The sequence below is a fragment of the Bison bison genome, unplaced genomic scaffold, assembly GCF_000754665.1.
Source record: "Bison bison bison isolate TAMUID 2011002044 unplaced genomic scaffold, Bison_UMD1.0 scf7180017864254, whole genome shotgun sequence".
Lineage (NCBI taxonomy): Eukaryota > Metazoa > Chordata > Mammalia > Artiodactyla > Bovidae > Bison > Bison bison.
Window position 1 is genome coordinate 9,513,590 of NW_011494826.1, and position 23,233 is coordinate 9,536,822.

Below are 23,233 nucleotides of genomic sequence, written 5' to 3' on the forward strand. Positions count from 1 at the left end.
CTCCTCTGTCCATGGGATTCTCCAGGCAGGAATACTGGAGTGGGTTGCCATTTCCTTCTCCAGGGGATCTTCCTGACCCAGGGATCGAACCCAGGTCTCCCACATTGCAGGCAGACGCTTTAACCTCTGAGCCACCAGGGAAGCCCGATGGTGGAGTAGGAAAGAGCCAGATGAGTGACTGGCAGAAGATCTTAGGAAGGAGGTGTAGGATAAAAGAACAGCAGGTGGGAGAACATGAGAAGTCGAGCATGCAAGCATGGGGATGAGGGAGGGCCACCATTTGAGGAACTGAGTCTGTGTTGATAGAGGAATGGTCCTGGGGAACCAGGGACTTGACAGGCTTAAGAAATAAGCAAATGCTTAAAGTGCATTGTAAACCAAATTTAAAAGATTTAGTATTGTGGTAAGAGCTGTGAGATTCCAATAACAGATTTTAAACTGGAAAGAGACATCAGATCTTTACAAATTTGAAGTGCATCATGTTCATATATGTCAGTAACATATGATACAAGCAGTAGTAAGCCTCTTGCTGCTGCTGCTAAGTCACTTCAGTCGTGTCCGACTCTGTGCGACCCCATAGACAGCAGCCCACCAGGCTCCCCCGTCCCTGGGATTCTCCAGGCAAGAACACTGGAGTGGGTTGCCATTTCCTTCTCCAATGCATGAGAGTGAAAAGTGAAAGGGAAGTCGCTCAGTCGTGTCCAACCCTCAGCGACCCCATGGACTCCAGCCTTCCCGGCTCCTCCAGCCATGGGATTTTCCAGGCAAGAGTACTGGAGTGGGATGCCATTGCCTTCTCTGAGTAAGCCTCTTAGATTCCAAGAAATATTTTTTTCCATAGCTTGTGCTCTAGTCCCGTATTAGAATTTGTTTCCATACTTCTTTTTTGAAGTATAGAATAGCTAGTGCCTTTGACTAACTTCAAAAAACAAATCCAGTTTTAATACTCCATGAGTCAAACACTAACTGATAAATTCAGCCTTGATGTTACTCTTAGAATTTGTCAGATGTTGACATTGCATGGACTCTGAGTCCAGTCTTCTAGGAACTAAGCCAAACTGAACCAAATTTGTAGTAAGCCTTTAGGATTGGATAGAAAGTTACCCACCCTCTGGAAATGAATAATTGACATGCTTTCTATTTGTGTGCACTCTGTAATTGCATGCATGATTTATGTCATCTGGTAAAACTTCTTAACTACTTGAATTAGTGTATTTTGTAATAGCAAATACTGTTGCTATTTGAAATAGTATTCAATTGATACTGAAATTGATAAACATTATTTTGTGTTTGTGAGTAACTTCAGAAGGCGATTTGTAAACTTAGTTGATTGTGTTTTGCTTTGATGGGCGAATTCCTGAATTTTCAATCAAGTTAGCTATGTCAAAGAAATGTCAATTAGTCACTTTGTATCAGAAGTTTAGTTTCTAAATGTTTTTAATCACTGGTTGATGCATCTGTTTTAGTCACTCATTGAAATCTTAATGTAAAACAATAATTTTCTTATGCTAAAATTGAATGGAGTACTTTAATTGAAATATTTTGGCAGTTTGAATGATATGTATACTTTGAAATGGTTTACTGCTTCTACTAACAGATGACAAACATTTTATTAAGAATAGGACATATCAGAATTTTGGAAACCATCAATATTTTGCACAGTTTCAACATACAAGTTTTCGTTATCATGGTTTAGTTAACACCAGTTATCTAACAACATGGTTCATGTTTTAGTTACCACCATACTTTTGTTTAATTGCATAAAATACCAACTTTGCTTCTAACTCTTCAGTATACAATTCACTGTGTCAGTAACAGACGAGTACATTTAAGAGTTTTCATGTTACTTGCATATTACAGATATTTATTGGTTTAATTCCATGTACAAGGCCCTGGGCTTTGCCTTTGAAGTACAAGATAAATAAGACCAAAGACCCTTAATTGAGTGGAGGAAGGGAGTTACATAAAATCAATTATAATTGATTGGGATACATTATTCAGAATGCTAAGATGTACCTAACTGCTTTGGCAAGAGGGTTAGTGAAGACATAGAGATGGTAATATTTGGTTTTTATGTAGGATTTTGTCAGCCTGATGAGAAGGAAAGAGAAAGGCATACAACCAAGGAGGCAGAAAACATCAAGTTGTTTCACCAACTAGGCCAGAAAGTGAGTTATAGAACCTGGGGACAACTAAGCATCGAGGTGCACAGAAGGTTAGGATTTATGTAACCTACTGAGAGGTTATGAAACACTTCAGCAACAGAGGGACTTGGAAGGTTAAGTAGAGAAGTAAAATGATCAAATTTGCATTTTAAAAAGTAACAGATAGTTTTGTAAAAAATGATATTATAGTTCAGACAAGAGATGTTGAGGACTTAAACTAAAGCAATGTAATAAAAGGAAAGAAAGGGACACATTTAACAGCCATTTGAGAGGTAAATTCCATAGTATTTGCATAGAAAGAAAAACAGGGAGAAGTTGTAAGTTCAGCCTTAGAGAAATATATTCAACATTTTTCTTTGAGGGGAGGCTCCAAAATCACTGCAAATGGTGACTGCAGCCATGAAATTAAAAGACGCTTGCTCCTTGAAAGAAAAGTTATGACCAACCTAGACAGCATATTGAAAAGCAGAGATTACTTTGCCAACAAAGGTCTGTATAGTCAAAGCTGTGATTTTTCCAGTAGTCATGTGACAGTTGAATTATAAAGAAAGCTGAGCGCTGAAGAATTGATGCTTTTGAACTGTGGTGTTGGAGAAGACTCTTGAGAGTCCCTTGGACTGCAAGGAAATCAAACCAGTCCATCCTAAAGGAAATCAGTCCTGAATATTCATTGGAAGGACTGATGCTGAAGCTGAAACTCCAATACTTTGGCCACCTGATGTGAAGAACTGACTCCTTAGAAAAGACCCTGATGCTGGGAAAGATTGAAGGTGGGAGGAGAAGGGGACGACAGAGGATGAGATGGTTGGATGGCATCACCGACTCAATGGACATGAGTTTGAGTAAACTCCAGGAGTTGGTGATGGACAGGGAAGCCTGGTGTGTTGCAGTCCATGGGGTCACAGAGTCAGATATGACTAAGCAACTGAACTGAACTGAACTTAAAGATTTTAAAGATTAGGTTAATATAATTACTCTTTGTATCATCTTGGAGGGGCTTCCCTGGTGGCACTAGTAGTAAAGAACTCACTTGCCAGTGCAGGAGACATAAGAGACACGGATTTGATCCTTGGGTCAGGAAGATCCCTTGGAGAAGGGAATGGCAACCCACTCCAGTATTCTTGTCTGGAGAAGCCCATGGACAGAGGAGCCTGTTGGGCTACAGTCCATGGGGTTGCAAAGAGTTCAACATGATTGAGTGGCTTAGCAAACACACATGATCTTGGTATGAAGGGAAAGTGTTAGTCGCTTAGTTGTGTCCAACTCTTTGCGAACCCATAGACTGTAGCCAGCCAGGCTTCTCTCTCTGTGGGATTACCCAGGTAAGAACACTGGAGTGGGTTGCCATTTCCTCCTCCATGATCTTGGTAGTCTTCGCTTAATTTGTTGAATGGATGGGGCGAGTGGGCAACAGTTACTGAGTTTTGGAATATTTACATGCGTCATTGCCAGTGTTTGCTCTTGTCATTTTATTGATTACTAAAAGTGTATGTCAGCTGAGTTAGCTCTGGGATTGGTTAAAAGCAGTTTCTTTCTGCTTTTCATAGCTGTGGAAAATCAGGAATATACTTATTTCTGGTATACTAGTAATCCTATTATAGTTACTTGAATTAAGTCATAGATCATGTGGTAGTGATGTAGTATAGAATGCACTGCTGAGAATCTCTTGGATTATTCTTCTAGAGTAAAGGATGATTCTGGAAGGAGGGTTGCTCTTCTAGAATAAGATTAAAAATAACTGAGGAATTTACTTCTGGTCTCTCTAGAACAGTCTTAAGGAAGAGAAGAATGATTTAGAAGTTGTTTCAGTTATTTTTATGTGATACAGAATATTCAGTTTATAATATACTTTTATTTAATCTCTAATATAAAATAAGTGGTTAGTTACATTATTTTTCTGAATTGCCTCTTTGCTGTTGATAATCTGTTTCTGTTCTTCACTTGTTTTAAACTCAGTTTAATTTTGTTTAGTAGTATATGTATTCTTCAAATAATTAAATAGCTACCAGCCATAACCTTTTTGAATTTTATTGTCTATAGCTGTCATTATTAAATCAATTGAATATATGTATAATATAAATATTCCTTCACATTTGGTGTTTTGAGAGTGAACTGATGAGTGACTTTGCAGTGTTGGCTGGTTCTAGGCACGACCTCCTGAAACCAGTCTTACTTGAATCACAATTTCCATGGTCCAATTCTTATTATCTGGTGAAATGCCATATATATATACACACACACATACATACATACATATATACACACACACATATATATATATACACACATACATATATATGTATCTTAGGATATATCTTGAATTGATTAGCTTCTTGGTGCCTGTGAGGACTGGGGTCCATTATATACAAATTGACATTTCCAGTGTATGGATAGTATTGGAATAGAGAAATGGAGTCGTTTAAGTGACTATTTCCCCATAGTTCTTTGAGACCCTAATAAAAGAGCAGTCTCTGATGACAAGGTTTCTCCGCCTGGAGTTTGTTTCCCTTGGGCAGAGCTGAGTGAACATAATTTTAGACTGTGAACCCATTTCATCTTGCCGACTTCTTAGCTGAGATTTCAGTTAGGTGCCTATTAGAACTGAAATCTGATCTCTCTGCCCCTGAGGATCTGTAGAGCCTCAAGCAAGAACCTAACCCCACTGAACCTGGTTTACTTATCTATATGAAGAATTTTAGATTGGGTTGATTCCTAAGGACCTTTTCAGTTCCCAGTTTATTTGGGTCTTTGTAAGCCTTCCTGTGATACTGGCAGGGAAAGGCACAAACTAATAAGCAAGTTGTAGAAAGATCCATGATGTCAGACTTATGGAAAGTATGTTGAAACTCCCACCAGAATTTTACTCGGCTCTTTGCCTGCAAGATGACTTGAAGTCTACTGCACAATAGTCCTGCTACCAGTGCAGGCCACTTAGCTCTGAGTTAGGAATGGCAGGTACCATGTTAAGGAAGGGCGGGAATGAAATACAGCCTCCATATTTCACTTCTCAGCACTCTCCAGTCCCTCTGGCAAGCCCTGGGGTATTTCCACTTCATTTAATAATCCCTTTACCTCCCTTTTCTTCCCTGGTGGCTCAGACGGTAAAGCGTCTGCCCGCAATGCGGGAGACCCAGGTTCAATCCCTGGGTTGGGAAGATCCCCTGGCAAAGGAAATGGCAATCCACTCCAGTAATATTGCCTGGAAAATCCCACGGACAGAGGAACCTGGTAGGCTACAGTCCATGGGATCGCAGAGTCGGACATGACTGAGCGACTTCACTTTCACTGTCATTGTCTATAGAACAGTTACGTGTTAGAACTCCCACACTAAGACCCAGGTAAAATGTCCCCTTTTCTTCAGAGCCTTATCAGTCTTCCACGTTTAAAGTTGTTTGCTCCTGTTGCATTTTGCTCTTTTATCTTTTTAGCTCGTTAAATTTATGTTTCCCTCACTTGAACAGCAAGAACCTCTAGGATGGGAATTCTGAGATAAGTGTAACTTAAGTATATATCCCCATGGCCTAGCTTAGAATCTGGCATATAGTAGGTCCTTGGAAAATGCTTATTGATTCGCGTATTGGTTGTGTATCCAAAGAGCAACACTTTGTCCAGTTTGCCTATTTGGTTTTTTGAAGTCTGAGTGATTAAAAAGACAAGAACTTCAGAGTACTGTGTTTCAGGAATTGGTGAGGAAAGCAGAAGGTAAAGCTCTTCTATTGTGAGGAACTTTTTTCTTTAGCAGAGGAAAGAAACTGAGGAAGGAGGCCAGTCAATTCCTACAGTAAATGAAGGATGAGGGGGAAGTAGCCAAGTGTGCTACTTTTAGCAGGAAGAGCTCTCCCTCACCACTTAACACCTCCATTGTTTTTAAGCGTCTCTTCCCTCCAGCCCACACTGCAGGTGCCACTTAGCAGTTTTCCTTACATCTCTAGTTGAACGTTGACCATATATTCTTTTTTTTTTTTTTTGACCATATATTCTGCAAAAAGCCTTATGATTAGTGGAATATTTCTTATAGTATACTTTGGACTTATTTTAGATTTGGGTAATAGTCTGATTTGGAATCTATTTATAATGTTTCCTTGTGGCAAATCTAAATTCTAAGACTCAAAGGAATTTTTTGAACATAATCATTTCATGCTATAAGGATTGTCTTGAGCAAAAGATGATGTGAGAAAGAAGAGGAGGTTGATATGGTTTGATGCCCCGTGTCTAGGAGAATCTGTGCCATACTTAGTGTAGACATGTTTTAATTCTGAATTTGAAGAAGAAAAAATGAATTTTTGAACATAGAACTAAATAAATCTTACATATTATTTTTCATGTTGGTTTCAGAGTAACTTCCTTGTTGTTTTCTTTTTGTTGTTGTTGTTTCCCAAACTTTAAACTTTTTATTTTGTGTTAGGGTATAGTCAGTGAGCATTGTTGTGGTAGTTTCAGTGAAAGGGACTTATGCATCCATTCTCTCCCAAACCTGCCTCGCATCGAGCCTGGCACATACCATTGAGCATGTGCTGTTCAATAGGTCCTTGTTGGTTATACCTTTTAAATATAGCGATGTGTACATTACTATGCCACAAGTCCCTAATTATCCCTTCCCCCTGCAACCGTAAGTTCATTGTCTAAGTCTGTGAGTCTCTTTCTGTTTTGTAAGTTCAGGTGATCATTTCCTTTTAGTTTCCACATGTAAAGGATGTCATATGATATTTCCCCTTCTCTTTCTGACTGACTTCACTCAGTATGGCACTCCTAGGTCTCTCCATGTTGTGGCAAATGGCATTATTTCATTCTTTTTAATGGCTGAGTAATATTCCATTGTATATATGTCCCACATCTTCTTAATCCATTCCTCTGTCGATGGACATTTAGGTTGCTTCCATGTCTTGGCTATTGTAAATAGTGCTGCAGTGAACATTGGGGTTTTTCTCTGGATATATGCCCAGGAGTGGGATTGCAGGGTCATATGTAGCTCTATTTTTAGTTTTGTTTTTTTTTTTAAAGGAACTTCCATACTGTTCTCCGTAATGGTTGTGCCAATTTATATTCCCACCAACAGTGTAGAAGGTTTCCCTTCTCTCCAGAACCTCTTCAGCATTTGTTGTTTGTGGGTTTTTTGATGATAGCTATTCTGACCGGTGTGAGATGATATCTCACTGTAGTTTTGATTTGCATTTCTCTGATAACGAGTGATATTGAACATCTTTTCATGTGCCTGTTGGCCATCTGTGTGTCCTCTTTGGAGGAATGTCTATTCAGGTCTTTCTTATGCCCATTTTTTTGAGTGGGTTGTTTGTTTTGATGTTATTAAGTGTCATGAGCTGTTTCTCAATTTTGGAGACTAATCCCTTATTGATCACATCATTTGTAAATATTTTCTTCCAATCTGTAGGTTGTCTTTTCATTTTGTTTATTGTTTCCTTTGCTATACAAAAGCTTTGAAGTTTAGGTCTCATTTGTTTATTTTTGCTTTTATTTTCATTATTTTGGGAGATGAATCAAAAAAGATGTTGCTGTGATTTATGTTAGAGAGTGTTCTGCCTATGTTTTTCTCTGAGAGTTTTATAGTATCCAGTCTCACATTTAGGTCTTTAATCCATTTTGAGCTTATTTTTGTGTCTGGAGTTAAGGAATGATCTAATGTCATTTTTTTTGCATGTGGCTGTCCAGTTTCCCAGCACCATTTGATGAAGAGCCTGTCTTTCCAACATTGTGTAGTTTTGCCTTTGTTATAGATTAATTGACCATAGGTGAATGGGCTTATTTCTGGGTTCTCTATACTGTTCCATTGATCTATATTTCTGTTGTTGGCCAGTACCATACTGTTTTGATACTGTAGCTTTGTGGTATAGTCTGAAGTCAGGGAGCCAGATTCCTCCAGCTCTGTTTTTCTTTTTCAAGATTGCTTTGGCTGTTTGGGGTCTTTTGTGTCTCCATACAAATTTTGAGATTTTTTTTTCTAGTTTTGTGAAAAATGCCATTGGTGCTTTGATAGGGATTGCATTGACTCTGTAGATTGCCTTGGTAGTATAGTCATTTTGACTGTTGATTCTTCCAGTCCATGAACATGGCATATCTTTCCATCTGTTTGTGTCTTCTTCAGTTCAGTCAGTTCAGTCGCTCAGTTGTGTCTGACTCTTTGCGACCCCATGAATCGCAGCACGCCAGGCCTCCCTGTCCATCACCAACTCCCGGAGTTCACTCACACTGACGTCCATCGAGTCAGTGATGCCATCCAGCCATCTCATCGGTTTATTCTGGGATTAATGTTTTCTTGATGTAATGAAGGATCTTTAAATTTTTCAATATAAGGATTCATTTATCAAACGTGTGCCAGTCACCTGTGCAATGTGCTAGAAATATAATGGTGATCAAAATAGGCATTGTCCTTGTCTTCTCAGTGTTTAGTAGGAAATTAAGAAACCCCTCGCCCCCATCCCAGGAACAACAAACGAAATGAATGCACATTTTGATAAGTGATGCTACAGTGTACTGAAATAAAGAATAAAGGAGGGACATAGGACACTGGAGGTCTTAGAGTGGTTAAGAAAAACTCTGAGACTATGGAACTTAAAATTTGGAAGACAGAAAACTAGACATTCAGAGAGTGTAGTGACACTTGCAAAGCCACTGAGGCAAAAAAGCTTACTTACTAGACAGTTCTTGGGATAAAAGGAAGGTAGGTGTGGCCTTGGCAGAGGAAGAGTAGCGCAAGATAAGTGTGGAAGAGGAGACGGGCTGTACTGGGTGAAAGTTTGTAGACTAGAAGTCATTTGGATTTCATTCTCAGTGCAGTTGCAAGCTGTTAAAGATTTTCAGCTGGGGGATTAACATGAAAGTGTTAAATAACTTTGGCTGTTGCGTAGAAAGTACTGGATGGAATCAAGGAGACTAGACAGGAGCCTGTTGGCAGTAGTTGGTGTAAGAGATAATAATGATGACCTGAAATAGGGTGGTGCCAGTGGAGACCGAAGTGGAGATTTTGGGAAGTGGAACTGAGGGGCTTGATGAATGTGCAGACTAGGGAAAGAGAATTCACTACTTTTAGCTTTCTAGCATGAGCAGCTTGGGTTGATTCTTAGGCCTACTTAATGACAGTAGAACTAGGAGAAAATTGGATTAAGTTTTGCATATATTGGACCTTCCTGAGTAGTTCAGATGGTAAAGAATCTGCCTACAATGAGGGAGACCTGGGTTTGATCCCTGGGTTGGAATGTGGCAGCCCACTCCAGTATTCTTGCCTGGAGAATTCCATGGACAGAGAGGCCTGGTGGGCTGCAGTCCATGGAGCCTCAAAGAGGTGGACATGACTGAGTGGCCAACACACTTTGTATCTATTAAGTTTGACATTCTTCTGAGACATCCTGGTGGAGATGTGGGGTAGTCAGTAGGATGTATAAACTGGTGCTCTAAGCAGAAGGGTAGGCTGGAGATAAAAACTAGGAAGGTAAGTGCATAGAAGCCATGTAAAGTCACAAGAATGGATGAGATACCTAGGAGCCAGAGTGAGGAGTGCATGGTTTCTAGAAGGTGGGAGTGGCAACAGAGCATATGTAGCTGGGTTGGTTTCAGATAATTAGGAGGAGATATGTTTTCATCATAAGTCAAAGGCGGGAGACCCATACTGGCACAGATGCAAGAAGCTTTGTACATTTGGTTGGCCCTTAGGTGAAATAGTTTCAATCTGATGGCGTCTCTATTTTCTGAAGTAGAATCCATGGTTGTCTGCTGAGGAGAAGGAGGGTACACAGGCATTTGAGGAGGGTTGGCAAGTTTGAGATGCAGTGGTGAACAGAAGAAACGTGGTAGGATTGCCCAGCACTAGCTCTGATCCTGTTGGCCTTATATTTATAATGTTTCAATCTGCCTGGGTTGAAATGAAGGAGCTATTATGTTAAGATACACAGCTTTACATACACACACACACAATTTGTATAGTTAAGTATTTTTGAGGTGTTGTTAGCTCTACATTTGCCTTGGTGAATGAGTCTCAATTGGTTTATCATCATCTTCCTCAGGATTCTCATCAGAGTGTAAAGTTGTTTTTGCTACTTCTGAATAGAATAAATATATTCTTGTGATATCTGTAGTGGAGCCCACTGTGGGACATGACGTGTAGGTATTAGCTTCAAAATAAGATATACAGTGTAATACAGAGCCAAAACTAAAGAAAGATTTTCTAGTAAGTAGGAAAATGTTGTCTTGCATATTTAAGAGAGCTCAGTCAAGCCTCTAACAAGTTTTGAAGTGACACTGTGACACAATGACTCTCTGGAGGGGCAGTCAAGTTAAAGAATAATTGGATATGTGTTTTAAGTTTTACCGGATTATCACTACTTAAGTAATGTTGAAATACCTTTTCTTAAAAACAAGACTGAAAGTGCTTCTTGGACTTGTTATCCCCTTTCTGTTCATCTACCATCCATTATTCTACTCCCCAGTATAACAAAATGATCAGGAAAAGTTGTCTGTATTCCTTATTTCTACTTCCTCATTGCCCAGCCATTGCAATTCAAACTTTCATCCTGTCCACTCCCATGCTAACTTCTTGCATGGCCTCTGGATTTCACTCATGCTCAGCCCTACCCCTGCATTCTTCAAAATTATTTGATGACTTTGAAATAAAAAATCACTCCCCTGCTTAAAATCAAGTTTTAGACCCACAGGCAAAGTGGTCTGGGCTGAGTCCAGGCATTACTCTGAAAAGTTGCTTGGATAATTCTAATGCCAAACAGGCTGGAAAACACTGCTCTAGTGGCCTCTCTCACACTCGGAAAGAGTAAAAGCTGAACAACCTTATGGGATACAGGGCTCCTGCCAAGCTCCCTGGTGTTTTACCTCTTCAATTCGAGTCATACTGGCTTTCTTCAAATATGTGGGAACTTTGTTCTTCTCATCACTGTATTTCTAGCACTAGAATAGTGCTTTCTGGTAAATGTTCAGTAGATATTTGTGTAATTAATGAATATTTTACAGATGTTGTTTGTTTCTTGATTATCTTGTGATTAGGGCTGATTAGGTTGCTGGCATTTTTGAGTCTTCAGGAATGCTACCAAAATTATACTGTTGGAACAAACATCACAGGCTCATCATTCCATCTTATTTATTTATGGCTGCTTTGGGTCTTGGCTGCGGCATGCAAGGTCTTCATTGCATCACACAGATTCCTCTCTTGCACTGATAGCGGATTCCTAACCACTGGACTATAGTCCCTTCAACTATTCCATCTTCTAAAACTGATTGCTTTTTTTACTGTCAGAATGCCCGCTTTTCTGTTTTTGTTTGCTGGTGTGTGCGGTGTTGACACTTCAGATCTTTCCTGGTGTCCTGCTTCTGTTTTTATTTGGGGTAATTTTTCTTTCCTATATTGATACTTACCCACTGTTTTCTGTCGGTAAAAAAGACTGATCTTACCAGTGTTTCCAGTCGGTAAGAGAGTCTTTCTCTTTCTGTGGGTAAACAAACTGTTCATAGTGTTTCTAGTACATAATCTTTAGATTACATGTCCTTCTCCCCTGTGTTTATTCTTAATAGATGCCATGGGGGGGGTGCTGTTCCTTTGGTGTAAAAAACCAAGGTGGAATTGATGGGGAGGGTTAGATTCTAAAGAGGAAGATCATAGGAAGTACTTGTTTCTGAGGTCAGCGTTTGAAGCCTAATTGATGCAAGGTTGAGATTTTATTGAATCTGGGCCTGTAAAATCTTTCTGTAAAAATCCATGTAGTAAATATTTAGGGTTTGGTGAGTTAAGTCCTTGAGTGCAGGGTGGTCAGCCCCATGCATGGCAGCTGGGGAAATGCTGGGAATTTAATGGCCCTAAGAGCAACCCTCAACCAACTGGATAGATGCTCCACCTTTCTCTTTCCTTAGGAGGAGAATTCTAAGTCATGTTTTATGTGATTCCTCAGAGGGGCTCTTGCAGGACTGAACTCCAGTTATCCACAGAAGTTAATGAGTTCTTAATAGACTTTTCTCCCGTGTCTCACTTTTCCTAATCCCCTAAGGTATGCTTCCTGGGATCTCCCCCTCCCCCATCCCACCTCAATAAGCTACTTGCACCAGAGTTCTTATTTCAGGGTTGTCTTTTGATTTAAGACAAAGGAAATCCAAATGACTTAAGTCAGTATTAACAAAACTATTACTATTAGCAGTATACAGCTTTTTCCTCTCTTCTCCCTGCACTGGGAATATATGTTGTGGCTTCCTTAGTGATTGACATTGGTAGCAGAAGTAAATGGGCTGAAGAAGAAAGTATTAGATACTAATCTACCATTTCTTCAGTTCAGCTCAACCTTGCGACCCCATGGACTATAGCCTACAGGCTCCTCGGTCCATGGGATTTTCCGGGCAAGAATACTGGAGTGGTTTGCCATTTCCTTCTCCAGGAGATCTTCCCGACCCAGGGATTGAACCCGGGTCTCCTACGTTGTAGGCAGACTCTTTACCATCTGAGCCACCAGGGAAGTCAGTGGTTACTGTCATTCTTTACAAATGATCTTTTTCTGTCTTCAGCTCTTTGTTCCTAAAGAAAACAGTAAACCATCTGTAACATGTGAGACATTTACTTCATAGTATACAAAAAAGGTCCTAGTCTTGGTTTTCCGCTTGTGAGCCAGATTGGATTTACTGTTTCTAAAAGTTGATAAATTCTGTGCTGGAAAGTAACTTAAGAGACCAGGTACTATATATTGAATACATTGTGTCACAAGTGAGTAGTTGTAAAATATGTATTTCTGCAGCCAAACTTCAAATAACATAATTGACAAGGCTTTCCCAAAACAAATACTGAAATTTCAAAATGCAGTAAAATCACAAGTAACAGTTTTCCCATTAAAGTACTTACTCATTAAAATATTTTTTTTACTATCTGGGGGAATTGAAGGTCTTTTTCCCTCTTGTGATCTGTTTCTTCAGTAATGAGGAGAATTATATCAGTTACCTTTCACCTTTCATAGAACGTGTTTCTAGGCTTATAGTGTGGTAATTTGATGTTTTACTATCTGAGGCTTTCAGGGAGACAAGTTGTGCTAAACAAAGTTTCAGGTTTAGTATATACTTTTAAACTCATCTTCTTAAAATAGACCAGTTCTTTTTAAAACTGTATTCAAACGAGCTTTATATCAGAATCATGATGATAGTTTTCTCCCCCTGCCCCCCCGCCCCCCGCCCTCTGGAAAGCTTTGTTTTGCTATGTTGTTGTTGTTTTAATATCCTGTTCCCCCTTTTTGGTTCTTAGTTCATCATATAATTGATCCCCACATTCTTTACTTTTATTGCTACTTTAATAACCAGCTGAAATTGGATTTTATTTGTAAATTTATTGCTATGATCTGTATCTGGAGGGAGCCAAATCTTCTGTAAATTACACTTTTCTGTATTTCAGTTCAGTTCAGTTGCTCAGTCGTGTCCAACTCTTTGTGACCCCATAGATTGCAGCACGCCAGGCCTCCCTGTCCATCACCAACTCCCGGAGTTTGCTCAAACTCATGTCCATTGAGTCAGTGACGCCATCCAAACATCTCATCCTCTGTTGTCCCCTTCTCCTCCTGCCTTCAATCTTTCCCAGCATCAGTCTTTTCAGATGAGTCAGCTCTTCGCCTCAGGTGGCCAAAGTATTGGAGTTTCAGCTTCAACATCAGTCCTTCCAATGAATATTCAGGACTGATCTCCTTTAGGATGTGCTTGTTGGATCTCCTTGCAGTCCAAGGGACTCTCAAGGGTCTTCTCCAATGCCCCAGTTCAAAAGCATCAGTTCTTCAGCATTCAGCTTTCTTTATAGTCCCAACTCTTTCTTTATTTAGTTTCTTTTAATTTAATTGTATATGAGTGTTAAATAGTTTAACAGGTATTAACGTTTTTTCTTGTGCCAAAATATATTGGGGGGAAATAGTTACTTTTCTTGGAATATATTTGGGTGTGTGGTTGGGATGTAGTTTTTTTGTTTTTGTTTTCTCTCAAGTTAAGTGTTACTCATGGATATTTTCTTTTCCAGGCTCTTCTTTACCTAGGATAGTGGTTTTTGTTCTTTTTCGTTCCATCTTACTTCTCACCACCCCTTAGCCTCAACATGCTTCTGCAGCCTCATATACCTCACCTTTCTCACCAACTTTATCATCAGAATGTCCATTGCTCAAAGCTGGGCTAAGAATCCACCAACTCCATGTCATTATTTATACGTCCTTTTGATTCCAGTCCCCAGGGTCCTCTATGTTCTCTGAATGCTTACAGAGAGTACATACTCTGTTATATGTGTGTCATGCTTCCTTTGTCATGTGTGTGTCTACTTTAAGCATTATTAGTTACCCTGTGTATTCTGCCTCTGCTGCCTTCTATATTAGCTTTTAAGGGCAGTGTTTTCTCAGCTGTTTGGTATTTCTTTTAGGATTTCTTTAGTATTACTTATCCCATAACAGGCACGTAGTATTTAACTAATTGTTCATATTAAATACCTAGTTGCTTAGTTTTCTGCTTGTAATTTCTCTCAAGGCAGTCCTGCAGATTTTTAAGTGTTTTGTTTGTTTTTTTAATAGATGTAAAAAAAGATTGGTCTGACCATGCTCTGTGGTGGGAAAAGAAGAGAACTTGGCTTCTCAAGACGCATTGGACCTTGGATAAGTATGGCATTCAGGCAGATGCTAAGCTTCAGTTCACCCCCCAGCACAAGCTGCTCCGCCTGCAACTTCCCAACATGAAGTATGTGAAGGTGAAAGTGAATTTCTCTGATAGAGTCTTCAAAGCTGTTTCTGACATCTGTAAGACATTTAGTAAGTACTATATCAGTTCTTCATGAAATTATGGGTTGTATGATATGTATATGGCTGACATTGAGGAGTAGGGATTGGGGTGAGCAATCTGTGCTTGTGTGTATGTGAAATTATTACTTTATTCTTTAACGTTTTTACATTTAAGATAAAGAAATACTGAGTTAAACTAGAACAGGAGTCTGGTAGAGCTCTTTGCTTTCTAGAAGTATATTGTATATTTATTATTATTGAATACCTCCTTCTGATGACTTTATTTTTATGGAAAGGAGAAGGGAGCAATCAGAGCAATGTAGCTTTTGTAGTGTTTCAGTGCAAATCAGTATTTGCATTGATTCAGGCAGATTGTGTCACTTCCTTCACTGAAGGGCTGACACAGTTCCTAAGGAAATGACCACGTGTGTTGGCATCCTTCCTTAACCAGTCTACAGTTTGACCACTCTTGTAGCAGTTCTGTTTATGTTTTCTGAAATGAGATGTGGATTACGTTTGGTTGACCCAGTTCTGTCATATGACAGGAAGTATTTAACCATCAGAGAAAATCTGAATCACTGTCATCATTAGTACATAATTCTGTCATACCATAGATTTGGGGGAAATACAGGACATTACTGTTTTGATCTAATAACTCAAATTGCAAGGTTTTTTTTATGTTTAATGGAATTTCTAAGAAGAAAAATAAAAATACAGAAAAATATTAAGACCTATGTAGTATTCACCTAAATATCATCTAGAATTAATAGTTGATATTTTGTCATTTGCTAAACTTTTAAAGTCAAATAATATAGGTAAAGTTCTTGATTCGTATTCTTGTCTAATTTCCCTTTATAAAGCAGCTACTGTCATAAGGTTAGTGTGTATCTTTCCAGTACTTTTGAAAATACATAAAGACACATGCATACACATAAACATATTCATATCTGTGAGTGTATATAGTCAAAAAATATGTTACTGTAGTTGTTGTACAGTATCTTACATTATTTTGTACATGTGTGGTGGAATTTCTCTTTTGTGTTAGTGTAGAAGTAGAAGGTAGAATTGTTTTGTTTTAAGTGTATACATAATTCATTTCAGATACTGCCAAATTGCACTCTCAAGTGGTTATACCAGTTTACATTCCAACTCGCACTGTGTGAAAACCCATTGCCCGAAGCCATCACTAACACATGAATGTTGTCAGTTTTTATTGTTTGTTTCTCTGAGTGAAAAAAATTTTAGTTTATAAAGATAACTATGTTTTTATGTCTTAACTGGCCGTTTCAGTTTCTTTTTTGAATTGCTTGTTTATATCACTTATCAATTTTTTTTAATTAATAAACTTTTTTTAGAGTAGTTTTAGGTTCACAGCAAGATGGAGCAGAAAGTACATTTTTACTTTCAGAAAAATGTACCTATTTACTCTCATAGCAGAAAGTACCTGTTTACTCTCATTCCCACACATACAGCCTCCCCACTGTCAACACTCCACACCAGCATGGGACATTTGTTATAATGATAAACCTTCATTACCACATCATTATGACCCAGACTGCATGGTTTACATTAGGGTTTACTCTTGATATTGTATAGTCCACAAGTTTGGACGAATGTATAACCATTATTATAATACCATACAGAATAGTTTTACTGTTCTGTAAATCAGTGCTCTGCCTTTTCATCCCTCCACTACCAACCCATGGCAACAGTTCATCTCTTTACTGTCTCCATAATTCTGCTTCTTACAGAATGTCGTACAATTGGAATCATACAGTATATAGCTTTTTCAGATTATCTTTTGCTTAGTAATACAGATTTAAATTTCCTTCATGTCCTTTGATGGCTTGATAACTCATTTTTTTAAAGCGCTGAATAATATCCCATTGTCTGGATGTGCCAGTTTATTTTCCACACCTACTCACAGATATCTTAGTTGTTTCCAAGTTTTGCAACTATAATAAAGGTGCCGTAAACATTTATGTGCAGATTTTTTTGTGAACATGTGGCTTTTACTCCTTTGGGTAGATTCTAAGGAGAATGGTTGTTGGACCATATGGTAGGAAAATGCTTAGTTTTGTGGGAAACTGCTAAACTGTCTTCCAAAGTAGCCATGTCATGCTGTGTTCACATTCAGTAGTGCTCTAAATCCTCACCAGCATTTGGTGGTGTCAGTGTTCTCGATTGTGGACACTCTGATCGATGTGTAGTGGCTTAGCACTGTTGTAATTTTGCATTTTAATTATGACATAAAATGTCGGACATATTTTTATATGTTCATTTGCCACCTATGCATCTTTGGTGAGGTGTCTGTTTAAAAGTCTGTGACCTATTTTTTAGTCAAGCTTTTTGTTTTTTTTTACTGTTATATTTTAATAGTTCTTTGTATACTTTGGGTAACAATCCTTTGTCAGATATGACTTGCAAATATTTTATCCTGGTCAGTGGCTTATCTTTTCTTTTTCTTTGGCAGTTTCTTTCACAGAGCAGAAATTTTTAATTTTTATAAAGTCTAGCATATCAGTTATTTCTTTAATAGTATGATGTGTAATTATTTTTTATAAATACATTATTGAATTTGATTTTCTAGTAGTTTATTAAATATTTTTGCATTTATGTTCATTAGAGATATTGTTCTATAGTTTTCTTGCAGTGTCTCTGTTTGATTTTAGCATTAAAAGTAATGCTAGCCTCATAGAATGCATTAGGAAGTATTTCCTCTGCTTCTGTCTTCTGAAAGAGATTGTAGAATATTAGTATAATTTCTTCCTCAAAGGTCAAGGAGGAAAGCTCCTTGACATGGGTTTTGGCAATGATTTTTTGGATATAGCATCTAAAGCACAGGCAAAAATAAACAGGTGGGATTACATCAAACAACAAAATTTGTATGCAGCAAAAGAAATGATCAGCAAAATGAAATATAATCTATGGAATAGGAAAAAATATCTGCAATCCATATATTTTATAAGGAGTTAATATCCAAAATATATAAAGAGCTCCATATCAAAATCCCCCAAAAATGGGCAAAAGACCTGAATAGACATTTTCCAAAGGAGTTTTACAAATGGTCAACGAGGTACGTGAAAATGTGCACATCACCACTGATCATTAGGAAAATACAAATTAAAACCACAGGAGATATAGCTTACATTTGTTAAAATTCAGTTCAGTTCAGTCGTTCAGTCGTGTCTGACTCTTTGCGACCCCATGGACTACAAGCACGCCAGGCTTCCCTGTCCATCACCAACTCCTGGAGCTTGCTCAAACTCATGTCCATCGAGTCAGCGATGTTAGTCTTGTTAGAATGGCTGTATCATCACAAAGCCAAGTGATAAAATGCTGGCAAGGATGTAGAGAAGAGAACCCTTGTGCACTCTTGGTGGGACTGTAAATTGGTGTAGCCACTATTGAAAACTGTGGAGGGTCCTCAAAAAACTAAAAGTAGACTACCATATGACCCAGCATTTCCACTTCTGGGAACATATCCAAAGGAAATTCAAACATTGGGTCAAAGAGGTAACTGCACCCCCATGTTCATAGCAGCATTATTTATAATAGCCAAGACATGTAAACAAGGTCAAAAGATGCAAGATAAGTTAAGTACTTGGGAAGGTGGTATATGCATGTTGACGAGAGCTAACACTACTGTATGGTTTATTTGGAAGTTGTTAAGAGAGTAGGTCATAAGTTCTTAACGCAAGGAAAATACTGTGGTGATCAGTATATGTAAGTTCACAGTATATGTACGTCAAGTCATTATGCTGTACACCTTAAACTTACACAGTGTTGTATGACATACCTGAGGTATGTCAGGCATACCTCAATAAAACTAGAAAAAATGTTTGGTAGAATTTAAGTGGACCAGTCTGGCCCTAGTGCTTTCTGTTTTGGAAGGTTATTATTGATTCAATTTTTTTAATAGGTAAAGGCTTACTCAGATTGTCTGTTTCTTTTCTTGTGTGGCTTTTGGCCGACTACTTTCTTAGTTTTTTATTTGGTAAAAATTATCTTGGTTTTCTTTTGTTATATAAGAAAATGCTCCTGTGTTGTGATTAAATGAGGTTCTTTGTTATATTTTACTTTCCTTTTTTAAAGAAACACTTCTGGCAAAAGCATGCCAGAACTTACATAAAAGCTCTTTTATATAAGGTGAGTTCTGACATGCAGGCTTTACAAGTGAAGAGCCTTATTAAGAGTAAATGGAGAGTTCATTTGTGTCATTTTTTAGATGCCACATGTAAGTGATACATGAATATTTCTCCTTGTCTGACTTTACTTCATATTCTGATGTGTCCTGGCCTAGTTTTAAGTTTATTCTGTTTTTATTGTAAGTCTTAGATTTATGGATTTATAGTTATCAAATTTGTGTAATTTTCAACCATTAGTTCTTCAAATAATTTTTGGTGTCCCTTCCCACACTTGCTATCATTTGCTGGACTTGTTTCATATATGCTAGAGCAATTGTTATTCTTCTGTAAGTTGCTGATGTTCTTTTCCTTTTTTTGGTCTGTCTTCTCAGTTTCATCTTGGATAGTGTTCACTGCTATCTTCAAATTCATTGATGTTCTGTTAATCCCATCCAGTATTCATTTCAGATGTAGTTTTCATCACTACAAGTTTGGTTTTGGCATTTTAAAAATACATAAATTTTAATTTGTTTTCATTATTTGTATGGCTTTCCTTTCTTAAACACGTGGAGTGTACTTAAAATAGCCATTTTCATATCTTTGATTACTGATTCTATAATTGTTTATATAATCAATTCTATAATTGATTATATAATCTGTTATACCGCCCCCTCCAACTTTACTCCTGCCTCTTTTTTGTCTGGTAATTTCTGTTTGAATGTTAGAGTCTGTTAATTTTACACTGTTGGCTGGATTTCTTTGTGTATTCCTTTAAGTAATGTTGGGGTTTTGTTTTTTTTCTGCTAGATTTTTCAGTCAGATTACCTGGAATCAGTTGAATCCTTTTGATACTTGCTTTTAAGCATTAAGGGCAAGTCCATTAGTCTGGAGCTGATTTTCTTCTGGGGATTCTTCTCAATATCCAGTGTATTAGGAAAACTTTACCTCACAGGTACACAGATCTGTATTCACCCAGATCCCAGAGGATCCCTGCAGATCTCCAGAGCTCTCTTCTCTCTGGTACTCTGACCCACAAATTCTAGTCATCTTGGCCTCCCTGGGTTCCATCTCAGATGTCTCAACTCAGCAAGACCTGACTCCGTTTGCCCCTCCCCACCCTGAACTACTTCTAGACAGTAAACTGGTATACTCAAACAGCTCATTGTTTTTTTTCTCTCCTCTCCTGTGCTCCTTGTTGTCTAATATCTGAAAAACTTTCTTTCTTATTCCTTTATTGTTTAAATAAAGCAGGAGGCTAAATCACATTCTTATTACTCTGTCTTGTTGTTAGTTGCTAAGTCGTGTTCAACTCTTTGCAACCCCATGGACTGAAGCACACCAGGCTTCCTGTCCTCCACTGTCCCCTGGAGTTTGCTCACATTCATGTCCATTGAGTTCATGATGCCATCCAACCATCTCATCCTCTCTGTTGCCCCCTTCTCCTCCTGCCTTCAATCTTACCCAGCATCAGGGTCTTTTCTAATGATTGAGTCAGCTCTTTGCATCAGGTGGCCAAAGTATTGGAGCTTCAGCTTCAGCATCAGTCCTTCCAGTGAATATTCAGGGTTGATTTCTTTAGGATTGACTGGTTTGATCTCCTTGTTAGCTTCTAGAGGCCTCCTAAATTCCTTGACTTGTGACCCTCCTCCTTTTTCAAAGTCAGCAATAGCAAGTCCAGCTCTTCTTACTTCTCAAGTCTATATGACCTCTCCTGTCTTATCTCTCCTCTGCTTCCTTCTGCCTTTCTTTTCTGTTAGGCAGGCTTCTTGTAATTGCTTTGGACCCACTGAGAGAATTCAGGATAATCTCCCTAAAATCAGTTGATCAGTAACCTTAATTCCATTTGCAAAGTCTCTTCACAGCAGTTGCTAGATTAGTGTATGATTGTATAACCAGGAGCAAAAATTTTAAGGGGCTGTCTCTAGAATTCTGCCTGCCACAGATTCCTTTCTATAATGTGTTATCAGTCACTGATTTTCCATTCATACAGATACCTGATAGGAAGCTCTAGTTGAATGGGGTTTAGCTTGTTTAGCTTGTCCCTCTAAGGGGTATTAGACATTGAGCAAACCTTTTCAAATGTCAGTATCTAAAGGATCTTTTCTCTGGGGCTTTTCAGATTTTCCTCTAAGGAATCCTAAAGGGCTTGTATCTAAGGGGTAGGTGTAATTTAGTATGGGACAGGATTCATTTTTCTTGTCTCTTTTTGGAGCACATGATCATGCTTGATGTTTAGCATAGTGAGTCCATGTGTTTCCCATTGATGTTTCCTGCAGACACCTTGATTTTGTGTTTACTAAGAATTTGCTTGTCTCCCATCTGGCTTTTGTCTCAACATTTTTCTGATGTTGCTGATCTGATGTTTTTCTCCTGTTTTGTCCTTTTAGGTTCATATTTTATTTCTCTACATTTTGGTATGATTTTTTGGAAAAGAGTGAAAGTAAATGCAAGAACTCAACCTACATGTTTAATTGGAAACTCTTAAGAAAACTCTGCTTTTAAACAAAATCTGTTTTATTATTTTACCTGAGTACCCTTCTCCCCTCCTTCATTTCCCATTTCCTCAGCCCCATAATTTTTGAGATACATATGCACTATGTATATTACATAATTATATAGGTAATTTATGTTACTTGTCTTCCACTAGACTTGTACTCTACTTGATAACATTGATTTTGAACCTTGGATTTTATTGCTGTATAGTTTATCATTTTGTTATAAATAGATCCTAGATCACTGTTTTGTGTGCTGCTGCTGCTAAGTTGCATCAGTCGTGTCTGACTCTGCGACCCCATGGACTGCAGCCTACCAGGCTCCTCCGCCCTTGGGATTTTCCAGGCAAGAGTACTGGAGTGGGGTGCCATTGCCTTCTCTGACTGTTTTTTTGTAGTGACTCATAAATGCTGCTATCTCTTTATTATTGAACTATAATTTAGCATAAAGGAAAGGCAGCATTGTATTTTGGTATGCCCATTTTAAAGATTTTACATCTCATAGTCCTGTCAGTGTATTTTATCTTAATCTAAATCTTACTTAATTATTTGTATTCTTCACCAAGCCCACTCTTACACATGTGATTCAGATTCCTAAATTCACTAGTTTAATTTCTTCCTGATGTAAGACACAGAGTAAATACATAAGTCCTAAGTTCCTGTAGCATTAAAATAGTATCGCATATGGATTTACCTTTTTTGGTTATTGCTGTAATGAAATGAAAATCACTTACTCACAGACTTCATGTGTAGCCAACAGCTACCTTGCTGCATATAGAACCGCCTATCATTAGAGAAATAAGATGTCGTTCTCCTCTTCCTACCCTTTCCCTTAGCTGCAAGTTCTCAAGAAAAAGTTGGAATCAAAATTACCTGTAGAGATTTAAAATTGAGATACGATTGACACATAAACGTAAACATCAGGTGTACAACATAATGATTCTGTGTTTATATGTATTGTGACATGATCACCACAATAAGTTTAGTTAACATCCATTGACACATAAACGTAAACATCAGGTGTACAACATAATGATTCTGTGTTTATATGTATTGTGACATGATCACCACAATAAGTTTAGTTAACATCCATTGACACATAAACGTAAACATCAGGTGTACAACATAATGATTCTGTGTTTATATGTATTGTGACATGATCACCACAATAAGTTTAGTTAACATCCATTGACACATAAACGTAAACATCAGGTGTACAACATAATGATTCTGTGTTTATATGTATTGTGACATGATCACCACAATAAGTTTAGTTAACATCCATTGACACATAAACGTAAACATCAGGTGTACAACATAATGATTCTGTGTTTATATGTATTGTGACATGATCACCACAATAAGTTTAGTTAACATCCATCACTAGAACTTTTATAAAACAAGCTGTTGGAGCCCCCGAGTCACTGAGTATTATCTGGGGGTGTGACCTAAACATATGTTTTTAATATAATTATTTTTACATCACAAGCAGTTCTCACAGGCACATATAGTTAGGAGCTGCTTCATCTGCCTATGAGCAAAAAGCTAGTTAACAGTTAACAGTACTCATTTTTCTAAAAATGTTCATGGCTGGTTTGTGAGCTGACAGGAAATGGCCCATGAACAAAAATCTCAAAGGATGAATCATGTAGTGCAGTGATTCTCAAGAAGAAAGGACGTACTAGAGATTTAGGAGGCGTGCTGCTTGCTTTCCTCTC

At 38.1% G+C, this 23,233-nt stretch overlaps 1 protein-coding gene across 7 annotated transcripts in view; it reads left to right on the forward strand.

Annotated features, from left to right (window-relative positions):
• Window positions 1-23,233, forward strand: part of FERMT2 (fermitin family member 2) — a 77,302-nt gene that overhangs the window by 13,882 nt on the left and 40,187 nt on the right. For all 7 annotated transcript variants that reach the window (XM_010847739.1, XM_010847740.1, XM_010847741.1 and 4 more), the window contains one exon: window positions 14,693-14,926. In XM_010847739.1, the coding sequence (XP_010846041.1) occupies window positions 14,693-14,926 (234 nt within the window). The remainder of the gene's footprint in view (window positions 1-14,692; window positions 14,927-23,233) is intronic.